Source organism: Capricornis sumatraensis, chromosome 8 (assembly GCF_032405125.1).
Source record: "Capricornis sumatraensis isolate serow.1 chromosome 8, serow.2, whole genome shotgun sequence".
NCBI classification, from domain to species: Eukaryota; Metazoa; Chordata; class Mammalia; order Artiodactyla; family Bovidae; genus Capricornis; species Capricornis sumatraensis.
Genome location: NC_091076.1, coordinates 100,777,538 through 100,798,713, shown reverse-complemented (window position 1 = coordinate 100,798,713; position 21,176 = coordinate 100,777,538). Strand labels below are relative to the sequence as shown.

Below are 21,176 nucleotides of genomic sequence, written 5' to 3'. Positions count from 1 at the left end.
GCATTTAAGGAGCAAAGCCCCTAGGACCCGAAGGGCTGGGGACACCCCATGTGCCAGATATTTGGGAGCTGAACTAAGAGACAAGAGTGCAAAGGATCTGGGCAGCTGGAGGCAAGAGTCCAGGCTTACAAATTCTCCCAAGGACCCCATCCTCGACCCCTTCCGGGCTCAATCACAACCCTTAGCAGACGCTGCAAGCAGAGTTTCTAGCTAGCTGCGGGTCTGGTTCAGGCGGAGGGCGGCAGCTTCGCTACTGTGGCGGCCAGGACGGAAGGACCAAATATGCTCCCGAGCTGGCCTGCAAGATATCCGTTTAGATACAGGAGACCGAGGAGAAGGCGACCCAGAGGGCCGGGGAGCTCCCTCCCGCCAGGTGACCACAGGCCACGAGCGGCCGGGCCCCCGGAACAGACTTTAGGAGGAATGGCACTAAGGGATACCCGGGCGTGTCCTGCGGCAGCACTAACGTCATATGCCCGGACTCTGCTGCAGGTGTCACTGGGCTGTTCAACAGGGTCAGGTCCCTGCCCGTCGTCCCTAGCGTATCGAGGGCCCAGTCCGCTTCCCCGACTCGAACGAACCCTGGCGCTGGGTCTCAGTCTTCTCTTGGCTTCATTCGCCCCTCGGCAGGTAGGGCCCAGGTCAGCTGCCGTCGGGCCACCGTCCCCTCAACGAAGCTCTGCGCCTGCGCCGCCCGTTGTCTTTTGCATAATCTCGCGGAGCGAGGAGGCAAGTCGAGTTGAGGCTAGAGCGTCCTCCTCCAGTTAGTATGCGCGGCTGTCCTGGAGGCTAGAGCGTACTACCCAACTCTATGCTTGGTCGTCCTGGTGGCTAGAGTGTTCTCCCCCAGCTCGTCTGTCCCGTGGCCCCGGCGGCTAGAGCGTCCCGCCTACTAGGATCCGCGTGTGACCTTCTCTCCTGTGCAGCGATGCTGCCGTCGGCCACAAGCCTCCTATGGGGGCCCTGTCTCGGGCTTCGAGCCGCTGCGCTTCGCCTCGTCAGGTACTGCGGGCCGCTAAGGGCCGGGCAGGCTGATAGGATGGGGCCCTTGGCCCGGCACTGAGGGTGCACGTTGGGGCGGCTCCCGCGGGCGGGGGGCTTTCCCCCGACTCCGCGAGTCCCTACGTGCTTGGTAGGCACGGGGCCCCCACTTAACGATCCCCTGACCTCATGGGCCGCCGATAGTTCTGGGGTGGCCCCGGATGACCTTGGACCGGTCCGTGCTTTTCTCCGGGCCTCAGTTTCCCCGGCAGCACAGTGGCGTGGTAGGACTCCCATGAGTTGATGTGGCGTTCTACCGCCAGGGACCGCAGGTTCTGAAAGTTTGCGTGGCAAAATGCATTCAGATAATTGCTTTACGTCCATGGACTGGTAGAGTTCATCCAAGCCGGAAACGTCGTGGGTAGCGTGTCTGCAAACAGTTATGTGGGTTTCCAAGGCCCTTTGAAGAATGTATAAAATGGCTGGGAAATCCCTTTTGTTATCCATGCGGTCCCTGGAGTCTGAGAACCTGGGTTGGGACCAAGGAGCTAGGTCTTCTGAGCTCATGGCACCTACCTGCCTGGCCCATGTCACCTGCCTGTGCTAGGCTGACGACTCTGTTTTAATGGGGTTCAGGCAACAGGTACCTCACGTCTGTGCTGTGCGGCTTATGAGATGCAGCAGTCATCGAAGGGGGGAGGCCCTCACTGGTGCCCCCCTGGATAACGCCCCCAAGGAATACCCCCCCAAGATCCAGCAGCTGGTCCAGGACATTGCCAGCCTCACGCTGCTGGAGATCTCCGACCTCAACGAGCTCCTGAAGGTATCAGTGCTCAGGCTGGGCAAGGAGTTCTGGGGCCCCTTGCTGGGGTATTTGGGAGTTTGGTAAATTATCCAAAGTGTGCTCCATAAATGCAAGGACCTTGCCAGGCGTGTTCCTGAGCATGTCTGGGTGGAACAACCAGCTCCTGAAATTATCCTTCTTTGTCTCTGCAGAAAACACTGAAGATCCAAGATGTCGGGTTGATGCCGATGGGTGGCATGGTGCCTGGGACTGCCCCTGCCCCAGCAGCCCCAGAGGTGAGCTCAGGCCGGGGCATAAAGCGGTGTTTCTCTGGTGTCCAGCTGATATCTTACCTGAGCTCACATGGCCAGGTTTCTCTCCTCATCCCTCATCTTGGTCCTGCGTCAACCAGGCACAGCCTGTGGGTCTGTGTGGTTTCTGGCTGTGGGCACCCCGGCACCCTCACTGGCATCTCTTCCCTGCCAAGACTGTGCAGGTTCCTGCCCATATGAAGACCATGCTTGTGGTGGAGGGGAACAGCCAAAGGCGAGGAAACAACAAAAAAAAGAATTTGTATCAAACAGAAAGCGAAAAGAGTAAGGAAGAAGCTCTTAAGGGAGGGAGAGGGTTACAGTTTTAAGAAAGGCTGCAGGGAAGGAAACTGAGGAAAGACTTGAGGAGCTTAGGATGAGAGTGAGGCAGAGGGATAGCCCGGCCATGGATATCTCGGACTTATCCACAAGGAGAAATAACGCAATTATTGATATGCATTTCCCAGCGTCAGAAATCATAAAGGTTTTACCACATTTGCTTCACCTGTTCTTTGAAGCTTGAGACAGATTTCTGATCTCTTCTGCCTTGTGTGTTCCACCATCCATCTCTGAAAGCACGTGTTTCCTCGTGTTACCAGGAGCTGTTTGCACAACAAATGCAATTAGCAGGGCTTCCTACCCTAGCCTCTTCAAGTTTTGGTAATAGTTCCAGACTTTTTAAAATAGTTTTTTTATTTATTAGTCTTAGTTGCGGCACTGTTGTAGAGTCAGGAGGGCTTCGTTGCCCCAAGCCATGCGGGATCTTAGTTCCCTGACCAGGAATCAAACTCTTGTCCTCTGCGTTGGAAGGCATATTCTTTAACCACTGGACCACCAGGGAAGTTCCATTTCCAGACCCTTTTTTTAAAAAAAGTATTTAGTTTTGCTTTCGGTTGCACAGGGTCTTCGTTGCTGCTTGCAGGCTTTCCCTAGTTGTGGAGAGCGAGGGCCACTCTCCAGCTGTGGTGCTCTGGCCTCTCACTGCGGTCACTCCTCTTGTTGGTGGAGCATAGGCTCTAGACCACGGGCTCAGTAGTTGTGGCACATGGGCATAGTTATTCCAAAGCATGTGGAATCTTCCCTGACCAGGCATCAAACCCATGTTCCTTGCATTGGCAGGCAGATTTTTATCCACTGTAGCACCAGGAACGTCCCAGACTTTCTTTAAAACAGTCACTTTACTCAAATCCAAATGAGGTCTCTGTGTTGCATTTGGTTGTTGGGTTTCTCAAGCCTCTTAAATCTGGGTGGCTGCCCTCAACCCCCTTCCCCCAGCCATCACCTACTGAGGAAACCAGGTCAGGGGTCCTGTGGAGCGTCCCACATCTCACGTGTCTGATAGTGCCACCAGCCTTGTCCACACTCCTTCCCACACCATGAACTGGAAGGTGACTATACAGGCTAAACATCTGGGGCAAGGAGAGAATTACTGTGTAACTTGTTTAAACTGGAGCCCTTTTAAGAATAAAGGGGGTGCTGTTCATAATTAGGCAGCACACCCAAAGTAGAACTGCCCCAGGCTGTTGGCCCATGTAGTCCCTGGTCTGGGGGTGCTGTAGTCTTCACCGCTGGAGCTCTGTCATGCCCAGTTGTCCCATTATTGGTCACCTGGTGGAGCTGAAGCTGGTCGTACATTTGTCATCAGTATGTAACCTTGGGCTTGCACTGCTTTTCTGTAGTGTTATCTGCAGAGTGCTTATGGTGTCATTTTTCCTTGTCTCAAAAGTTACAATTTTTAAAGGACAAGGAAACTAGAGTGCTGGGTGGTGGGGGCAGAAGGTAGTTTTAGAGCAGCATCTGGGGAGATGGAATGGATTAGGTGAGGAGACCACCCAGTTTGGCAGCCTAAGCCCGCTTGTCTCACTGTGACCTCCTGGCAAAATCGTAGGCTTTGTCAGGCTGGGTCTTGCCTTTGGGTTAGAGGACAGGGTGGCCTGGGAATGAATCTGCTTGCTTCACCCCGTCCTTTCTCACCTTGCCACCCACTTCCTCCCTCCCTCCCCCAGGCAGCAGAAGACGACGTTCCCAAACAAAAAGAACGGACACATTTCACTGTCCGCCTGACAGAGGCAAAGCCCGTGGACAAGGTGAAGCTGATCAAGGAGATCAAGAACTATGTCCAGGGCATCAACCTCGTCCAGGTGAGGTTCCATGTACTGCACAGCCCTCTCCCACCACCACTGACAGCTCTCAGGCTGACCCAGGCCCAGGTTGGGTTCTGACTTTACTCTCTGGCAGGCAAAGAAGCTGGTGGAATCCCTGCCTCAGGAAATCAAAGCCAACGTGGCCAAGGCCGAGGCCGAGAAGATCAAGGCAGCCCTGGAGGCAGTGGGTGGCACTGTGGTTCTGGAGTAGCCGCCCAGGAGACTGTGGACAGGGTTCCCGGGCCCTGAGTGGGGCTCCGGCTGCTTTGCGCCCAGCATCCAGGCTCAGTGGATGGAGCAGCCTTGGAGCAGAACTGGGCATCCACACCATGAGGCCAACTCCATTCTGGGACAGACGGATGGACCTGCTGAGATGGGGAGGGAGGGGCAGCCACTGACTGTGCAGCCCCAGGGAGAAGGACTCCAGAATCTACCAGGAGTGTACACGCCCCCCGTGGCCGCTGGGAAAAATGCATCGTGTAGGCCCTGTGTGTGGAGTCGTGTGTGTCGGTTGGGCACCACGTGCAGCAGGCTGTCCTCTGAGGTCCCAACGCATACTTGTCCTGCTTGTGGAGGTGGCAGCTCCTGCGTGGCTGGCACTAAATCTTCACCTGGGAGCTGGTGGGGGTGCCTTTGGAACTCCTTGTCTTTAAGTGTTGGTGGTCTTTAACAGCAAATACAGACCTGGGCAGGTGAGAGTGAGGTGTGTACCATAGCTGGGGCACAGAAGGCAGGAGGGTGTGCTTTGCAAGACTACAGCAGTTGGGGGGTGTCCACTGCTCCCTTAGAGGGGCTCAGGGAGCTTTGTCATAGAGCCAGGGATTTGGTAAGAAGAGGTGACCTGGTGCCAGAGTGACGTTTACAGGTGGCAGTGATCACCCAAGCTTGCAGGCTCTGCCTAGTGCTCTCTTTTCTCCAAGGACCCTTGGCTTCCTTCTCCTGGGGAAGCGCCATCACTGGCCCATGGCAGAAGGCCCCTGGAGCTGAGGGCAGGCAGCTGCAGGGCTTTTTGAGTACCCACTCTGGGGAAGCCCACAGTTCCTGTGACTTGTGGGGACCCACCCTCTGGCCTGGGTCTTTAGGTCCCACCTGGAGCCCCCTCCCTTGGTTTGTGGGACCAGAAGGGGACACTCGGTCTGGGAGTGCTACCCTCTGGGTGAGATGGCTCAGGATAGGCCTGGGAGCTGCCAGGCTCCCAGGTGAAGAATCCCAGGAGAGGGGAGGCGGCCCCCTGACTGGAGAGCCCCACTAGCCAGGCCTGGGGCCCATGAAGTTAGCGACTGGCCAGCACCAGATCTCTGGGTGTGCCTTCACTTAGCAGAAGGGACAGCTGGCTACCTGGGGCAAAGCGATGGCTGCTGATCAGCTGCCGTTTCCTAGGGGCAGGGAGTGGTCCAGGCTCAGGAACACCCCTCAGCCCAGGCCTGTGTGGTCACACCCCACCTCCCGCCCTATGGGTGACCTTTAAAGGCCGCTTATCCTCTGAGCTCCTTCATCTTTTTCCAGGGCAGGTAGGGTGATGACATGGGCTCCCTTCACCCCACCCGCCAAGGAGGGGTCGCTTTGTTCGTGGTAGTATTGCTAAAGGTGTCTACCTGTGGGACCATCAAGCCCAACTCCTCCCGCATTGCTTAAAACACAGGATGCTGCCATGGTGCCCCCACCTGACCTCACAGTCCTGTCTGAAGGCGCTGAAGATCCTCAGCCTCCCCTTCTCAGGCAGCCCCCTGGCCCAGGCCTCTGGACCCTTCCAGCACCCCCTGACCTGCTCTAGCCTGTGGTAGCTCTAAGGTGTCTCAGACCTGGAAATAGGTTGGGTGTGCCACGGGGGATCACCCTGGGTCCCTGAAGCCCACTTAGCCCTTAGGCCTGGTGTTGGGAGGTGGGTCTGCTGGGCATCCTGAGTTGCCCTGCTAGCACCCACAGAAGAACTTAGAAGATCCCTTCAGAGCCTGGTAGGAGCTGGCCTTCGTGCAGGCTCATGAGATGATCACAGAGGACAAGGCAGTGGCAGAACGAGAGCTAGCCATGTGCCTCTCACCCCATAGACACCCCCACCTCCTCCTCCCTGCCGATTCCAGGGACCCTGACGTATACCAGGCCACCCACATGGCTGCATCCTCCCTGCCCGGAAACCAAGAAAGTGTAAACGCTGCAGCACAGACACCAGATCCCTGAACAGGGATCCCTGGCTGCCAGGCCAAGCTGTTGCCCAAAGTCCCCATCCCTTCGGATTTATGCACAAGTGTTTGGGATCCTTTTGAAAATTTGGGATCTTTTCGAGTTCCTAGACCTATAGTTTGCAAAATCCACCTTTTTCTAAAAAGGGTGCCCCACTCTTGGGGCATTCCTGTTTTTCCCAGGATTTCTCCTATACTTGCAACTGCCTTTTCAGCACACCTCTACCACTGGCCCCATCCCAGGCTGCTTGGCAATTCTGGGCTGGAAATCTCTGTAGCCAGCTGTTCACCCTCCCAACTGATGACAGAGGGCAGAGGCCTCCTGTGGTTCTAGAAGGCAGTTTCCTTAGTTTCCAGGAGGCCGCTTTAGGGAAATAGGGTTTGCTCTGGCAACTTTTGCCTCCGACAGAGAATCCCTGTTTGCTTAGGCTTGGCTGGACTTGTTATTCCTGGTGCCCCGTGGGTCCAGGGGCCAAGATTTGCTTCCCTGGTGCCCCTCACCCTTCTCCCTTGGGCTGGGGGCTGCAGTGGCTAAGCTGGGACAGCAGGACATGGGGCCTTTACTAGTCCAGGGGTCTCTGGCTCTGCCTCCCCTGAGATCCATGGGGCCCTGTCCAAAAGCGGCCCTGGGGACCCAGATTTCTCTGCCCCGCAGGCGCGCCTTCTGGATAGCAGCGCACGTGCGCTTCCAGTTTGCTGGGAGGTGCGCGGCTCCGGCTCCGGCTAGGCCGGGACAGTTTGTTGACTACCGCCTCCCAGGAGCCCGAGCCCTCACGCCCAGAATCCCCATCCCGTGCCGCCTCAGGGTAGCTGCCTGGAGGCTGTCTGGTCAGAGCTGGCCTAAGGCTGGGCGTTCGGGAGGGATGGGTAGGCGGGGCGGCTAGTCTCCGAATTGCCTGTAATCCGCAGGTTGTGATCCGTGGAGGTTTTCCGCTGCCCCTAGCAGCTGTACGTATCCGGGGCCTGCGCCGCGGGGCTGGGAAACCGGGCGCAAGTTCCGGGCCGCGGCAGCGGCAGGGCGCTTATGGGAGGCAGGCCTCTAGGAGGGGTGGGGGCTGGCCGAGCGCCCGAGCTACTCGGGCCGTGACCTTTGCAGACGTGCCTTAGGCGCCGGGGCCGCCCCGCGGGCTGGCCGGCGCAGCATAGGGGAGGCCGCAGGTCCCTGAGATGAACGAGGAAGGTCTACCTAGCAGGCTTCCTGCGGTCCGGCCAGTGAGGGGGTCCCACTGAGCCGCCTCCACTGGGGCGGCTCGCTGGAGCCCACCGCGTTGGCCTACCGAGCCGCGGGCTCTTTAAGGCTCGGGACCCACCCTCGGACTTGGGGGCGGGGTCTCTGAGACCCCGCCCGTTAGCTCCCGCCCCCGGGCCGCGCGGGTGCATTGGTTGTCTGCGGCGAAGGCGTCCGGCGAGCCTTTGAACGCGCGGCGGGCGGCTACGAGGACCAGGCCGGGTCGGGTCGGGCAGGGGAGGGGCTGGAGCGGGGCCGGGCCGGCGTCTGGGTTTCACAGGCCGGGTCGGGGCCGGTACCTGCGCTCCTTGGCGGCGGCGGCGGCGGCGCCCGGGCCATGGCGGATGAGGCGCGCGTGTCGCGCTGGTACTTCGGTGGGCTGGCGTCATGCGGGGCCGCCTGCTGCACGCACCCGCTGGACCTGCTCAAGGTGAGCACGGCTGTGGGGAGGGCCTCGGGCCGGGCTGTCGCCCCCGCCCAGAAGCTCTGCGTGGAACGGGCGGCAGAGGTGCCCCTTGGCCCCCGCTCTGCTACCTGTGTGACCTTGGGCTGGTCTCCCTCCCAGCTCTCCTGAGGGTGGTTCTCAGTAAGCGCAGCTGTCGGCATCCCAGCAGGACCACGCGCTCCCTCTGCCTAGTGGGTGCCCACCAAACACACCAGTAGACGGAGGAGGGATGTGGCCTGCGCTTCTGCTTTGGGCTGCTTCCTCCTGGGAGGTGGGTGAGCATCTGGAAGCCATGGTCCCAGCCTGCGTGCAGGTCCTGCCCAATGAGGGTGATTGTTTCTTCCATCGAGAAGCAATCACACTTTCTACATTTTTTTGAAAAAAAAAAAAAAAATGCCTATGGGGCAGAATAAGACAGAGTTTCCCTTGTCTCTGAGGCAGACTAGTTTTTTGCTCCTTACTCACCACAAACGACAAAGAAAGGCCAGAAACTCAAAGCATATTTTGGCAAGTGGGCCCTGGGCCACAGTACCTGGGCTGTGGTCTTACGGAGGCTGTTGGCAAGAGCAGTCATTTGGCCATCCCCTTCCTTATTCCCACCCAGAGCAGCCTGAAACCCACGCTGGCCCCCTTGGAGGGATTGGCACCTGTGTCTTGGGCTGATCCACCTATCGCTAGAGCTTTGGCCTGGCCACCAGGAAAGGCAGGATTAGTAGACGTTGGGGGTGGGGCTGAAACTGGCAGCCCCTCAGCATTTCAGAGACCTGGGAGGGTCCTTTGTGGCTCCTGGTAGCCGCCAGGGCCTGTGACGTGGCCTGGCCAAGCAGGGCCAGGTATTAGGTGCTTTGGGCCTGTAGGAAGAGGAAACCTTTCTCATGGGCGCTTTGTTTTACTTTCTGCCCATGCAGGTCCCTGTGCCCTCCTCCCCCTCCCCCATCACAGGCCCTGGAGGGTCAGACTGGAGAAGCAGCTTTCAAGGACTCTTGGAGCCTTTCCTGGCCCCAGGCCAGCCTTGTTCAAGGCTCCTTCGGGCGTCACTGCCCCTTGCCCTACCCCCAGGTGTTATTTTCTGCTGCACACTTAGCGTGGGGGTGGGAGTCTGGGAGGTGGCTGGCCACAGGAATGTGGCCGCCCTCTGGCCCAGGGAGCACATGGCCTTGGGCTGGGCTGCAGCAGGCAGTGTGGGCAGCCATAGGCATTGTCTTTGGGAAAAAAAGTATCTTAAAGCTCCTTGATCTCTGCCTTTGCCCCACATCTTGGCTGAACCCTCACAGTGGCTTGCCTGCATGGGGTGCTGCTGTGTGGCCACCCTGCCCCCAGGCCCTAGGTTCCCGGCTCGCAGCCAAGAGAGACTAAGGCAGCAGAGCCAGTACCTTGCCCCCGCGTGTCCAGGCAGGACGTGTAGAGCCTGAGAGTGTGATTCAGGAAGGGACTCCGAAGTGCCCCTCCCCCTGGGTGCCCCACGGAGCTCCACCCACCTCTCCCGAGCCTCCCCTGTTTCCTCAGGACATCTCTGAGTCCCCTAATTCTGTTCTCTTGGGAGACTACCAAGTGGGGCTCTGGAGTCCCCCAGTGTCCTCATCTAAAGGATGGGGCTGATGACTCCACTCCAGGGCAGCTGGAATTTGCGCTCCGATACTGGCTGGCGTTGTCTCCTGTGAGGTGATGGTGTGGAACAGAGCTTGGCGCCAGACGTCCCAGCTGGTGCCTTCAGTTCAATTCAGTCACTCAGTCCTGTCTGACTCTTTGCGACCCCGTGAATCGCAGCATGCCAGTCCTCCCTGTCCATCACCAACTCCTGGAGTTCACCCAGACTCACTTTCATCGAGTCAGTGATGCCATCCAGCCATCTCATCCTCTGTCGTCCCTTTCTCTTCCTGCCCCCAATCTCTCCCACCTCAGTTTCCTGTCTCTCAATACAGGCGCTGGTAGCACTTGTGGCAAAGGGCTTTAGAGCAGAGCTGGCCAGGGCGGGCTCCAGGTGGGGTGCGGCTCTGAGTGGTGGGACCCTCCCCCACAGGTGCACCTGCAGACGCAGCAGGAGGTGAAGATGCGCATGACGGGCATGGCGCTGCAGGTGGTGCGCTCTGATGGCATCCTGGCGCTCTACAACGGGCTGAGCGCCTCCCTGTGCAGACAGGTACCTCTGGGGGGCCCCATCTCCCAGGGTAGCGGGTGGATGGAGACTCATGGCCAGCGATCCCTTCCTTAGGACTGATCCCAGAGCCCACTCAGCCCACGGAGGCGGAGGGGTCGCTGGCCTCCCTCCTGCCCACCACAGATGCCCTTTGGGCCTGGAAGTTACTCTCTCATTCTCAAGACTTCTTACAAGGACAGAACTACAAGGCCTGGGGGACCAGCAGCCCCCCGGGGTGGGCGCAAGGCATGGCTTCTGCCTTGCACAGAGTCAGCCCAGCTGGCACAGCTGGCCCGAGACCTCCACCTACAGATGGGGAAACTGAGGCTTGCAGGGACATGATAGGGGATGAGGAGGGGTGGGGCCTGGACTCAGTCAGCCCTAGGTTTTTTAAATGGCTCAGCTGCTTGCTGGCTGTGTGGCCTCTGGAAGGTTCCTGGGTGTCCCTGTGGCCCACATGGTGATGTCCGTGCACCGGAGGGCCAAGGATGTGGGCGTGCCCAGCACCATCCTTCCTCCTGCACCCTCTGAGCTGGGCCCTTTCTCCTCAGATGACCTACTCCCTGACTCGGTTTGCCATCTACGAGACCGTGCGGGACCAGGTGACCAAAGGCAGTGAAGGCCCCCTGCCCTTCTACAAGAAGGTCTTGCTGGGCTCCATCAGCGGTGAGCAGCCAGGAGGGAGGGGGTGGTGCAGGTGAGGCAGGAGGCATTGCCAGTGGTCATGTGTTGGCTGTTGTGCCAGGTTGCATCGGCGGCTTTGTGGGGACCCCTGCGGACATGGTCAACGTCAGGTCAGTGCGGCCCTGAGGCCAGGGTTTTGCTGTCCCCCAGTGGGGCCAGGTTGGCTCACTAGGGTCTCAGTGTGTTCCGCTTAAAACATGTCACTCAGATCTTGGGGTCCGAGGCGCAGGAGGGTGGTGCTGAGCCTGTGATGGGGCAGCCCTGGGTAGGGCCAGCTGCTCACTCCCGCTGGGGACTGTGGGGTGTCTGGCCCTGCCCTCTTGAACTCTCTGCTTGTTTTCAGGATGCAGAATGACATGAAGCTGCCCCAGAATCAGCGCCGAAAGTGAGTCACCCGGTGTCCCCACGGGTTTGGGGACCAGGGCTGAGAAGACCTCTGAGCAGCTCTGCGGGACTCAGTGGGGAGTCCTATGGGCCCCCACACCTGTGGGGTCACATGGAGCAATGGGGCGGCTGGTGGATGTTGGAAGCATACATTGTGAGGGGCCTTCCAGCATCTCTGGGTCCTACCCCTGTGGGTGACCCAGGGTTGGGGCCAGACTGGGAGGTGCGGGGGCTGGTCACTCTGCTCCCTCTTATACCTGCACATGCTTCACGGAGGGTAAGTTAGAAGCTTATGTGGTCTTCAAAAGGGTTTGGGAGCTAGGAGGTTGTTTCTGTGATAAAAACATCATTGTGTGAGATCTGAGACACCATGGGTTCTGAGACCCTGTTTATGGACAGACACCGTAGTTAAACCCTAGGCGCCAGCATCAGCCAATTCAGGGAGAAGTGTGGCCCCAGACGATCCCACTGTCCACTCTCTGGCCGTAGCATAGGCCATGGGGAGGGCAGACTGAGTAGGCTGGGAAGGGGACCTGGCAGGGCGTCCCTTCCTCCCGCCCTCAGGAACAGCCTGCAGGCGTGACCAGCCTCGGAGCTGGCAGCCCCCCAGTGAGGGGGCTTTCCTGTGGAACCCGGGGGATCTTTAGGCCCTGAGGTCCCCTGAGCAGTGAGACCACTCTGAGCACTCAGAAAAGGCTGATGTCCTCTGGCCCTGTGATGCTTTGGGTTCCTCCTGGCCTGTGATGGGGGCATGGCTCTTCGTGGGGAGGACCTTCCTGTGGGAGCCTGTGGTCAGAGCTTCACTCTCTGTCCCCCGGCAGCTATGCCCACGCCCTGGACGGCCTGTACCGTGTGGCCCGAGAAGGTAAGACAGGAGGTGGGGGCCTGGGACAGCCTCCAGGCCTTGGGGGATGGCTGGGGAGGTGCTTCGGGCTGGGCACCCAACCTCTCCTATTCCCCCTACAGAGGGTCTGAGGAAGCTGTTCTCAGGCGCCACCATGGCATCCAGTCGAGGGATGTTGGTCACCGTGGGCCAGGTAGGACTTCGGCTTGGGGTGGCATTCTCAGGCAGCATCTGGGGGTCGGGGGCCCGGAAGGCAGCGGGCACTAACAGACGTGGGGCTGCAGATGTGGGCTCAGGTGGGTCTGGGCCTGGTCTGTCCGCCCCTGTATGGTGTCTGTGGATGACCCACAGAGCCGGTACTTGGTCCGTCCAGTTGGTGTCGTTGCGGGCCCCACTGCTTTCCCCTGAGCTGTCCCCTCATGTCCTGACCGTCCCCACTTCCTGACAGCTGTCCTGCTACGATCAAGCCAAGCAGCTGGTCCTCAGCACGGGCTACTTGTCTGACGGCATCTTCACTCACTTTATCGCCAGCTTCATTGCGGTGAGTAGTTGGGGGGTCCCTGACCAGCCTTGACAGCTGGGGGCACCTGGGCGGAGCAAGAGCTCAGAAGGGTGGGAGGCTTTGGTGAGGGTGGTGGCTGCCCCTCTTGGGCTCTGCATTAGTGGGAGGAGCCCATGGATCCCCAGAGCCCAGGCTGGGACTGTTCATGTTGTCCCCATGACCCTGGGGACACCTCCTGGGAGTTCAGACAGGCCTGCGGAGGGGAGGTAAGGGGTGCCCTCCTGCCCTCCTGGCAGATCCATTGGTGACAACTTGCCCTCCAGGGTGGATGTGCCACATTCCTGTGCCAGCCCCTGGATGTGCTGAAGACCCGGCTGATGAATGCCAAGGGCGAGTATCGGGTGAGTGGGCTTCCCGCCCTGCCGCCGGCAGGTGAGCCTGTGTCCCTGGGCTGGGGTACAGACGAGGCTGTGTCCCTCCCAGCTGCCATCAGGCCTGCAGCCGCCTGGGCCCCAAGTGTATTTTTAAGTCCGGTTCTTTGACATGGTAACAGAGGCAGCCTGGTCATAGCAGGGTGGCGGGTCCAGCGCCTGGGGCCAAGCACCTGTCCGGGGCTCCCTCCATTACGCATGGTATCTTCTGTGTCTGTGGCAGCCGGCCAAGAACCGTGGGTTCCTGGCGGGTCAGCCTGGCCCTGGTGTGCTTTTAAATTCTAGTTCTGCCTGGCTAACGGGCGAGGGCAGCCCTTGACCTTTGTGCCCACCAGCCCTACTCCCCGTGTTTACCTTTGAACTTTCAGGCCTGCTGCTCTGCACACTTACGCCCACTATCAGTGTGAGCAGCTACTGGCACTGGTGGCGGGGGAGGGGGGGATGAGGTGGTGGGGGTTCCTGCCTTTCGAGAAGCAGCTTTCCGTTTTATTTCATTATTTGGTGTTTTTTTGCAGGGTGTTCTGCACTGCGCCATGGAGACAGCAAAGCTGGGGCCGCTGGCCTTTTACAAGGTTTGGGGCACTGGGGCTGGGTAGGGGGTGTAGGGTGGGGGGCTCTCCCTCCAGAGCTGTCTTCATGCTCCCCTCCTTTCTCCCGCAGGGCCTCGTGCCTGCTGGCATCCGCCTCATGCCCCACACCGTGCTCACATTCGTGTTTCTGGAACAGCTTCGCAAGCACTTTGGCATCAAAGTGCCGTCCTGATGTGGCGGTGGGAGCAGCTGGGTCACGCCCAGCCCCCTGCGCCAGTTTATTCCAGAGTCCCGGAGGGTTGGCAGCTGAGCACTGCCCTGAGCCCAGCACTTGCCCACTGTGCTCCGGCCCGCTCCTCCCTGGCCCAGGACCCCCACCCCAGCCTGCCTGGCCAGCCCAGTGACCGTTGTCCCCTCCCCAGCTGCTGGCTTCACCTCCACCTCCCGCTGCCGCCACTGACTCTCCCTGCCTGGTGTCCAGCGGCGCCCTGTGCACAGCAGTAACTCTCTTGGAGGGTGTAGGCCCCGGGTTGGGTGTTCTCTCCCCAGGTAGGCAGTTAACCCTGGAGCTGGGAGGGGTGGGCTGGGCAGACTTTAAGGGACTGGGGTCTCCAGCCCCTGAAGTCTCTTCCTTTCATAAAGCCCAGCACCCCCAGGAGCTCCCACTGAGGACCCGGGTGGTGGAGTAGGGGGTGTGAACCCCCAGCACCACCCATTGAATGGTGTGTACACTTGCACTTTCATCCCAGCAGAGGGACCATAGCTTTCATGATGTTCTTTAAGGCAGCTGCGCCCCACAGCTGCCAGGTCAGGGCAGAATGAGTACCCAGGAGGAAGGGCCTGCGTGTGACCCTCAGGCACCCCACCCACCCCTCCTGGTCCAGCCCACCCCCACTGGCTTTAACAAGTGAAACTCGCTCAGTCATGTCCGACTCTTTGCGAGCCCATGGACTGTCCAGTCCATGGACTTCTCCAGGCCAGAATGCTGGAGTGGATAACCGTTCCCTTCGCCAGGGGATGTTCCCAACCCAGGGACTGAACCCAGGTCTGCTGCATTGCAGGCGTATTCTTTACCAGCTGAGCCACCAGGGAAGCCCAGCTTTAAACAATTAGTTTCACCAAAACCTTTCAGCGCCAGGAGGAGGCTGCTGTCTTTGGGGCTGTGCAGTGACCCCTCCCGGCTCCCTGAGCAGGAGTGGCATGTCCACGGGGGCTGACTGCACCACAGTCACCTGCAAGGTCTCCAGGAGCCGGTCAGCCAAAATGCCCAAAGCAGCCTGCAAATGAGGCTGGGGGCTGCATCTGTCGGCCTCCCCCAGTCACATGGGCACTGTGCCACTACCCCACACCCCCAGCAAGTGGCCAGCAGTCCCACATTGCCCTGCAGGGATGTTAATAAAGGACGGTGAAGTGCTGAGTCTGGTTCTGCATCCAGGGCCCTAACCAGTCTGCCTCGCGGTCAGGGCCTATGAGATCCTCCTTTGCACCTTTCAAAGAGCTCTAGGGTTTATCGAGGGGCAGGGGCCAAAGCAGGGGAGAAGCCACCGCTCTGACTGGATGCACTGGGATGGCCTGTGGGCAGAGGGCTGAGGGAAGAGCAGGGTATGGGGCTGGTTGAGGGACTCAGCGTTGCGGTCCTGGATCCAGGTCACCGGGACCCCCCCCCCCACCACCACCCAGGGCTGCCCCTTCCCAGCAGGCACCTGCCACTACAAGCCCCTCGAGACAGTTCCTGTGGTGGGGGCAGGGGGGCAGTGCTGTAGCCTGGTCTCCCTGGAGATGCCCCTTGAGTCAGAGCCCTGGCCTTTTGGATACTGGCCTATCATCCAGCAAACACAGACTGGACTGGCATACCCAGGTTCTGTGGGCTACAGACCCTCAGGCTGGGGCAGGAGCTGGTGTAAACACCACCTGTGACCGTTTGCTGTCCCAGGACAAGTGGGAGCTACCCTGGGGCTCCTGCTGCCCCAGTCGGGAATGAACAGAAACGCCCCAGATGGTTCAGACATCAGTGCCTCTGACCCCATGCCATGAAGCAAGGAGGAGCATTTCAAGCAGATAAAAAATTTTAAGTCATGGTTATGGTTGCATAGCTCTGTAACCCGAAAATTACTGTATTACAACAAAGCTGTTACTGAAACAACAAATCACCCACATGCCCGCCCGAGCCTCAGCAGTGAGTTTTCACCAGGCCTGTGTTCTCCAAGCCCTACAGACCTTTTCCCACCACTGGATTATTTGGAAGCAAATCCCAGATGTCCTGTCATTTATAGATAAATACTTACCAAGTCTCTGAAAACGGTCTTTAAAAAATTCGAACATAACTGCAATAATTCATTGTACATAAAATGGCCCATGTTACCGTCATCAAATTTCCCGGGTTACCACGTGCATGTCATTAAGTAATTGGTTTCGTTTGAATCAAGTCCAGCTGAGGTCTACTCACGTCTCTATGGCGCATGTCCCCTCCTCGTCCTCTCTGCGAGGGAAGCCAGGTCCTGGATCCAGCTGCTTCTCCCATCTGATTTGGCCCCTCCCTCTGTGAATTTCCTAAAACTGGCAGAGAGACCTGGATTAGAGTCACATTTCTGGGTGATGGTGCTGGGTGTAGAGTGCAGTTTCCGCTGCAGTGTTGGGCACAAAGCAGCCATGGGTCTGGAACCACACCTGGCTGTGGGCCAGACTTCCTGAGCCCTGGGCTGGCAGGCAGGCGGGCAGGCGCAGAGCACCCAGAGCCTCACAGAATGTCCAGTCTGGTGCCCCAGCACCCAAGCTGGAGTCCCACTGAGGTGGTTGGAACCCAGAGCCCAGGAAGTGAAGCGGGAGGGGTGGAGGCACATGACTGGTTGTGGGGCAGGCTGCCACTTTTCTCAGACCCCTGGCAAGTTGAAAACAGCAAATCTCAGAAACAGCCACACAGGGCCACATTCTCTGCCCTTAAAGCTGCTTTGATTGGAAGCATTGGGATCCTCTTTACTTGCCTGCGAGAGTGCCCAGGCAGCCTGAGAAGATGGCATTTCACCAGCCTCCTCCCAGCCCAGCCAGCTTACGTGGCGCTTCCTGGACCAGTGTCAGGGGACGAAGGGCCCCATGTGGTTTGGGGAGGGCGGGGTGCAAAGGACAGTGAAGGGATGCAGTGTTTACTGGTGGGCCATGGGAGTGGGCACAGCACCTGCCTACCCACCCTGCAGGGGCCCAGCTTCCTGGATGGGGGCAAGAGGGGAGGCAGGCAGGGGAAAGCAGGAAAAGGGGCAAGTCAGAAATGAGGCCGTTCCCTAGGGAGTTCTCCACCTGTGTTGGCTCAGAACCAGCCTGAGAAGGTGAGCAAAATGGAGGAGCAGCCCCACCTGTGGGTCACCTGATTCCAGGTAAGGAAGTGATGGATTTCACACTGGCAGGGAAGCAAGCTCAGCATTTCATGATTCAGTCTCCACCTTTCTTCCTTAAAGACAATAGTTCACAAAAAGTTACACACCAGGAGTCCATTGTCAAGAAGTCTGAGCAAGGGTGCCAAGACGAGGCAGCAGGGAAAGACGCCTTTTCAACAACTGGACAACCACACGAAGAGTGAGCGTGGGCCCTCCCACACACAGGCAAACGTTCCTCAAAGTGGACCACAGAGCTGAAACTATAAAATGGGTAGGAATGGATGAGAACCACGCAAAATGAGAACAAGCGGGGCTGTGTGCTCAGCTTGCTCTAGCGGGGAGGCAGCCCCCTCACTTGCATGTTGGCAGAGCCTCAAAGACAGGCAGAGGAGGGGGTGGCTTCATCACGAGAGGGGGGCTCAGGCGCACCCCAAGTGGGAGCTGTGGGCGTGGGGAAGCTGTGGGGGGCCGACGAGGTGCTGCAACCCCTGTGGTTCGTTAGGGGAGCATACTTGGCTGTCTCTGGTTGGTGCTGAGTTGGAAGCGGAGGCAGAAATTAGGGAAGCTGGCAGTTATTGGCCAAGTTTGGGCCTATTGCTACAGGGGCTTAGAAACACTTGGCCATGAAAAAACTTGCACAGGAATCTTCAGGGCAGCGTTTTACTCATTACAACGAAAAGGTGGAAACAACCCAAATGCCCATCACCTGATGAGCAGATAAGTCAAATGTGGTATATTTGTATAATGCAATACTATTTGGCCATAAGAGGGAGTGAAACACTGCCCCGCTGCAACAAAGGTGAAACCTGAAAACACGCCGAGCGGAAGAAGTCAATCACTAAAGACAACGTATTATGTGATTCTGGCTACAGTCCATGGGGTTGCAGAGTCAGATGCCACCGAGCTTCACTTTTTCATTTGTATGCAGGGTTTAGAACAGGGCGATCCAGAGACAGGAAGTATTGGGTTATGGGAAAACCTGAATGAACTTTTTGGCCAACCCAATAGATCAGTGGTTGCCAGGAGGTGGGGTGGCGTGGGGTGTAGTGGGGTGGGGAAATTGGGAGTGACTACAGACGGAGACGGATTTTTTTCTGGAGTTATGGAAATGTTTCAGATGTAGGAGTATAGGATGGTTGCACAATTCCATGAATAATACTAAAAGTCATTGACTTGTACACTTTATCTTTTAAAATATTTATTTAGCTGCACTGGGTCTTAATTTTGGCATGTGGGATCTAGTTCCCTGAACAGAGATCGAACCTGCACACCCCTGCATTGGGAGCACGGAGTCTTAGCCACTGGACCACTAAGGAAGTCCCCTGAATTGTACACTTTTAATGGAGGGATTGTATGGTATGTGGTGACTAAAATTTTCTCTCCTTGACTAAACTCTACCCAGGCTTGTCTCAAAGCCTGCTTCTGCGTCAGGCCTAGACAGACTCGGTTTCTGACAGCTCAAACTGCATCCCTGGGGCAACCCAAGTCCTGTTTAGAGCGCCCACCTGAGGCTGGACATCTCAGGCCTCTGTGAGAACCCAGAGGCTCATTTCGGACAAGTGCTGTTAAGGAACTAGATGGCGTCTCCCAGCCTCCTGCCTGCTTTATTAACTGTCTGCTGCCTGACTCTATCGCCTGAGCTCTCAGCCCTCCCGATTCCCGTATTCTCACTTTAAAATGCCAGTCACCTCCACACAAGTTGAAATTGAGTTTGATTCATGCTGGAATTGCCCCTCTGGGAGCATAGTGCTGATTAGAACCCGTCCTTTGCAATTCGGCATCTGGCTGTGTTGATCTCTGTGGTCTCTCTGTTGACACTCCGGACTGTGTCTCAGTGAGGCTCTCTAGTGCTCCGTCCAGCAGGCTCCATCCCTGGGTCAGGAAGATCCCCTGGAGGAGAGCATACATGGAAATGCCAGTCTTCCAGTATTCTTGCCTGAAGAATCCCATGGACAGAGGAGCCTGGTGGGCTACAGTCCATGGGGTCGCAAAAAGTCAGACAACTGAAGTGACTTAACATGCACTCATGCAAGGAACATATTAAATGAGGAATGCTGTGCGGTGCCTATAGAGGCAGCAGTCAGAGAGCCACACTGATGTGATGGACTCTGGGGACTCGGTATCTTTGTGATGTATACACTCCTAAGTACCTATCCTGCTCCAGCCCTGTTGATCCACCCCTTGGTGGAATTCTGGATCCTGGAATGAGGCTGCTGGCATTGGGGACAGCTGGAGATGAGGTGCAAATCTTGCAATCAGCCTAAAAGAGCACAGAGGGCCGGACAGGGCAGGTAGGAGTGGTGGCCTGGGAAGGGAGCTGACCTCCACCAGCTGACCCGGGGACAAGGCTGGGCTGTCCACGTCTCTCCTGCCTCACTCCCTTGTTACTGAAACTGGTCATTCTGCATGTTTACAAATAGTTGTTTCAAGTAACCCATGCACCACAATACAAATTTGCACACCCAGCAGGGTTTTCAGGGTTTTACTTCCTTCCCACCAACCCCAGACCCTGACCCCTTCCCAGAACAACCACGGCCACTAGGTATTTGGGTATTTTCCCTACTTTGCTTGAATATAACAGGAAAAAAAAAATGAAAAACAGAAGTGAGGGGGGGGGGGGAAATGCTAGTCTTCAGAAAGTATTTATTTTCCACCAGAGATACTAGTTCCCCAAAGAGGATGGAAACACCAGAAAGTGGAGTCACGTGGTCTTGTTCCCTTCCTACTCCCCTCCTTGTGACACCACCCGCTCCCCACCTCCTAATTGCTGACAAGCTGGAGGGACTGGAAGGCACCCAACACAGCACCCAGGGGCCCAGTACCACCTCTGGGAGGCCAGTCTGAGCTCGGCTCCCACAGCTGCCCTCCCATCCCCAGGGGTCGGGCAGCAGCCTGGCTGGACCACCCAACCCGGGAGGTGGAGGGGGGCGGTGTGTATACAGCTTGTCCCCATGGCCACATTGCCAATCCTACCGGTGCTACAAGCCGGGAGTCTGTCCTGAGAGCTCAGACCTATGCTCTGTGGCCAACAGGACCCCTTAGCAGGACCGGTTCTCAGCTGATGGGCGTGGGACCTGCCCTCTCCTTACCCGCACCTGTGACCCTCGAGGACGCCTATCCTGTTGGGTCCCATCCTCACAGCCACAGTAACTGGGAAGAAGAACCTTGTATTCTATTACAAGTTAATCGCTAAAGGAATATCGCCTATAAGCTCAAATTATATGCATTGGCCCAGCTCCCAGGTAATGAGCATTAAGCTAAAATACCTTTGCTTAAGGTGAAGGTGAAGGTGAAGTCGCTCAGTTGTGTCCGACTCTTTGCGACCCCGTGGACCATAACCTACTAGGCTTCTCCGTCCATGGGATTCTCCAGGCAAGAATACTGGAGTGGATTGCCATTTCCTAGTTCACAAGAAATATCCTGACCAGGCCCACCTGTGAATGACTGCAGGGAGAAAGAAATGAACACACCCCCTCCAGAGGCTGATGGGAACCAGGAAATGTTTGACTTCAACTCCCTTCCCATTTAATATAAAAGAAACCTGAATTCTAACTCAGGTAATGGTTCTTTGTGGGGAGGGGTGAATGAGCCTACCATCTCGGCGATTTGCTGGCTTTCCAAATAAAGTCATATTCCTTGCCCCAACAATTTGTCTCTTGATTATTGGCCTGTCAGGAGGCCAGTAGTACGAGTTTAGACTTGGTAACAACACAATAGTTTTACATCATCGAAGTCTAAACACTCAAGGCTGTGTCTTGTATTTTGTCGTGCAGAGGGTTTGCCTCCGTTCTGTTTGTAAAAGCTGAGCCCTGGTCTTGATTCTGCTCCAGGACACCCAGGTCCCCTCACCCTCCCTGGGGGGCCTGGAGGGCCATCCAGTGTCCAGGACTGAGAGGGGCTGTCCTGGCCTCCTGGAGGAGGCTTTTGAAGGCCCTGCCCTCTCCCTGGCTTCTCTAGCAATCTTCTTGCTTGTCTAGACTGCCAGGGTTTCTTTTGAGGGTGGTCTTTCCCAGAAAGGCTGGGTAGGATTGGAGGTCTGGGGTCTGCTCATTACTCCTGAACCACAGCTTAACTTCTGTAAGCTTCCAGATGCCACCTCCCCTGTAAACGCTGACCTGATTCCCCACCCTCTCTGGGTGACAGCCTCATTCTGGGTTGAACCCTAAATAGTTCTTTGGCCTTGAACGTCAGTAACAACCAGGATCTATTTGCCTCAGGGTCAA

The 21,176-nt window shown here is 57.4% G+C and overlaps 2 protein-coding genes across 2 annotated transcripts; both read left to right on the top strand.

Moving 5' to 3' along the window:
* Positions 1–797: 797 nt before the first annotated feature.
* MRPL12 (mitochondrial ribosomal protein L12) lies at positions 798–4,895 on the top strand. Its single transcript, XM_068978377.1, has 5 exons — positions 798–1,002; positions 1,618–1,804; positions 1,978–2,061; positions 4,083–4,217; positions 4,315–4,895. The coding sequence occupies exons 1-5, from the start codon at positions 929–931 to the stop codon at positions 4,429–4,431; spliced, it is 597 nt and encodes a 198-aa protein (XP_068834478.1). The 5' UTR covers positions 798–928; the 3' UTR covers positions 4,432–4,895.
* Positions 4,896–7,590: 2,695 nt separating this feature from the next.
* On the top strand, positions 7,591–13,950 carry SLC25A10 (solute carrier family 25 member 10). Its single transcript, XM_068976709.1, has 11 exons — positions 7,591–8,058; positions 10,094–10,213; positions 10,762–10,876; positions 10,956–11,004; positions 11,238–11,279; positions 12,100–12,143; positions 12,245–12,315; positions 12,571–12,663; positions 12,948–13,025; positions 13,571–13,627; positions 13,716–13,950. The coding sequence occupies exons 1-11, from the start codon at positions 7,966–7,968 to the stop codon at positions 13,815–13,817; spliced, it is 864 nt and encodes a 287-aa protein (XP_068832810.1). The 5' UTR covers positions 7,591–7,965; the 3' UTR covers positions 13,818–13,950.
* The last annotated feature ends 7,226 nt before the right edge of the window (positions 13,951–21,176 follow it).

Excerpts from the sequence above, each read along its gene's own strand:
- MRPL12 (XM_068978377.1), top strand. The coding sequence starts at position 929 with ATGCTGCCGTCGGCCACAAGCCTCCTATGGGGGCCCTGTCTCGGGCTT. Across the intron at positions 1,805-1,977 it reads ACCTCAACGAGCTCCTGAAG|AAAACACTGAAGATCCAAGA; the intron begins GTATCAGTGCTC and ends TTGTCTCTGCAG. Across the intron at positions 4,218-4,314 it reads AGGGCATCAACCTCGTCCAG|GCAAAGAAGCTGGTGGAATC; the intron begins GTGAGGTTCCAT and ends ACTCTCTGGCAG.
- SLC25A10 (XM_068976709.1), top strand. The coding sequence starts at position 7,966 with ATGGCGGATGAGGCGCGCGTGTCGCGCTGGTACTTCGGTGGGCTGGCG. Across the intron at positions 10,214-10,761 it reads GCGCCTCCCTGTGCAGACAG|ATGACCTACTCCCTGACTCG; the intron begins GTACCTCTGGGG and ends CTTTCTCCTCAG. Across the intron at positions 10,877-10,955 it reads CTTGCTGGGCTCCATCAGCG|GTTGCATCGGCGGCTTTGTG; the intron begins GTGAGCAGCCAG and ends CTGTTGTGCCAG.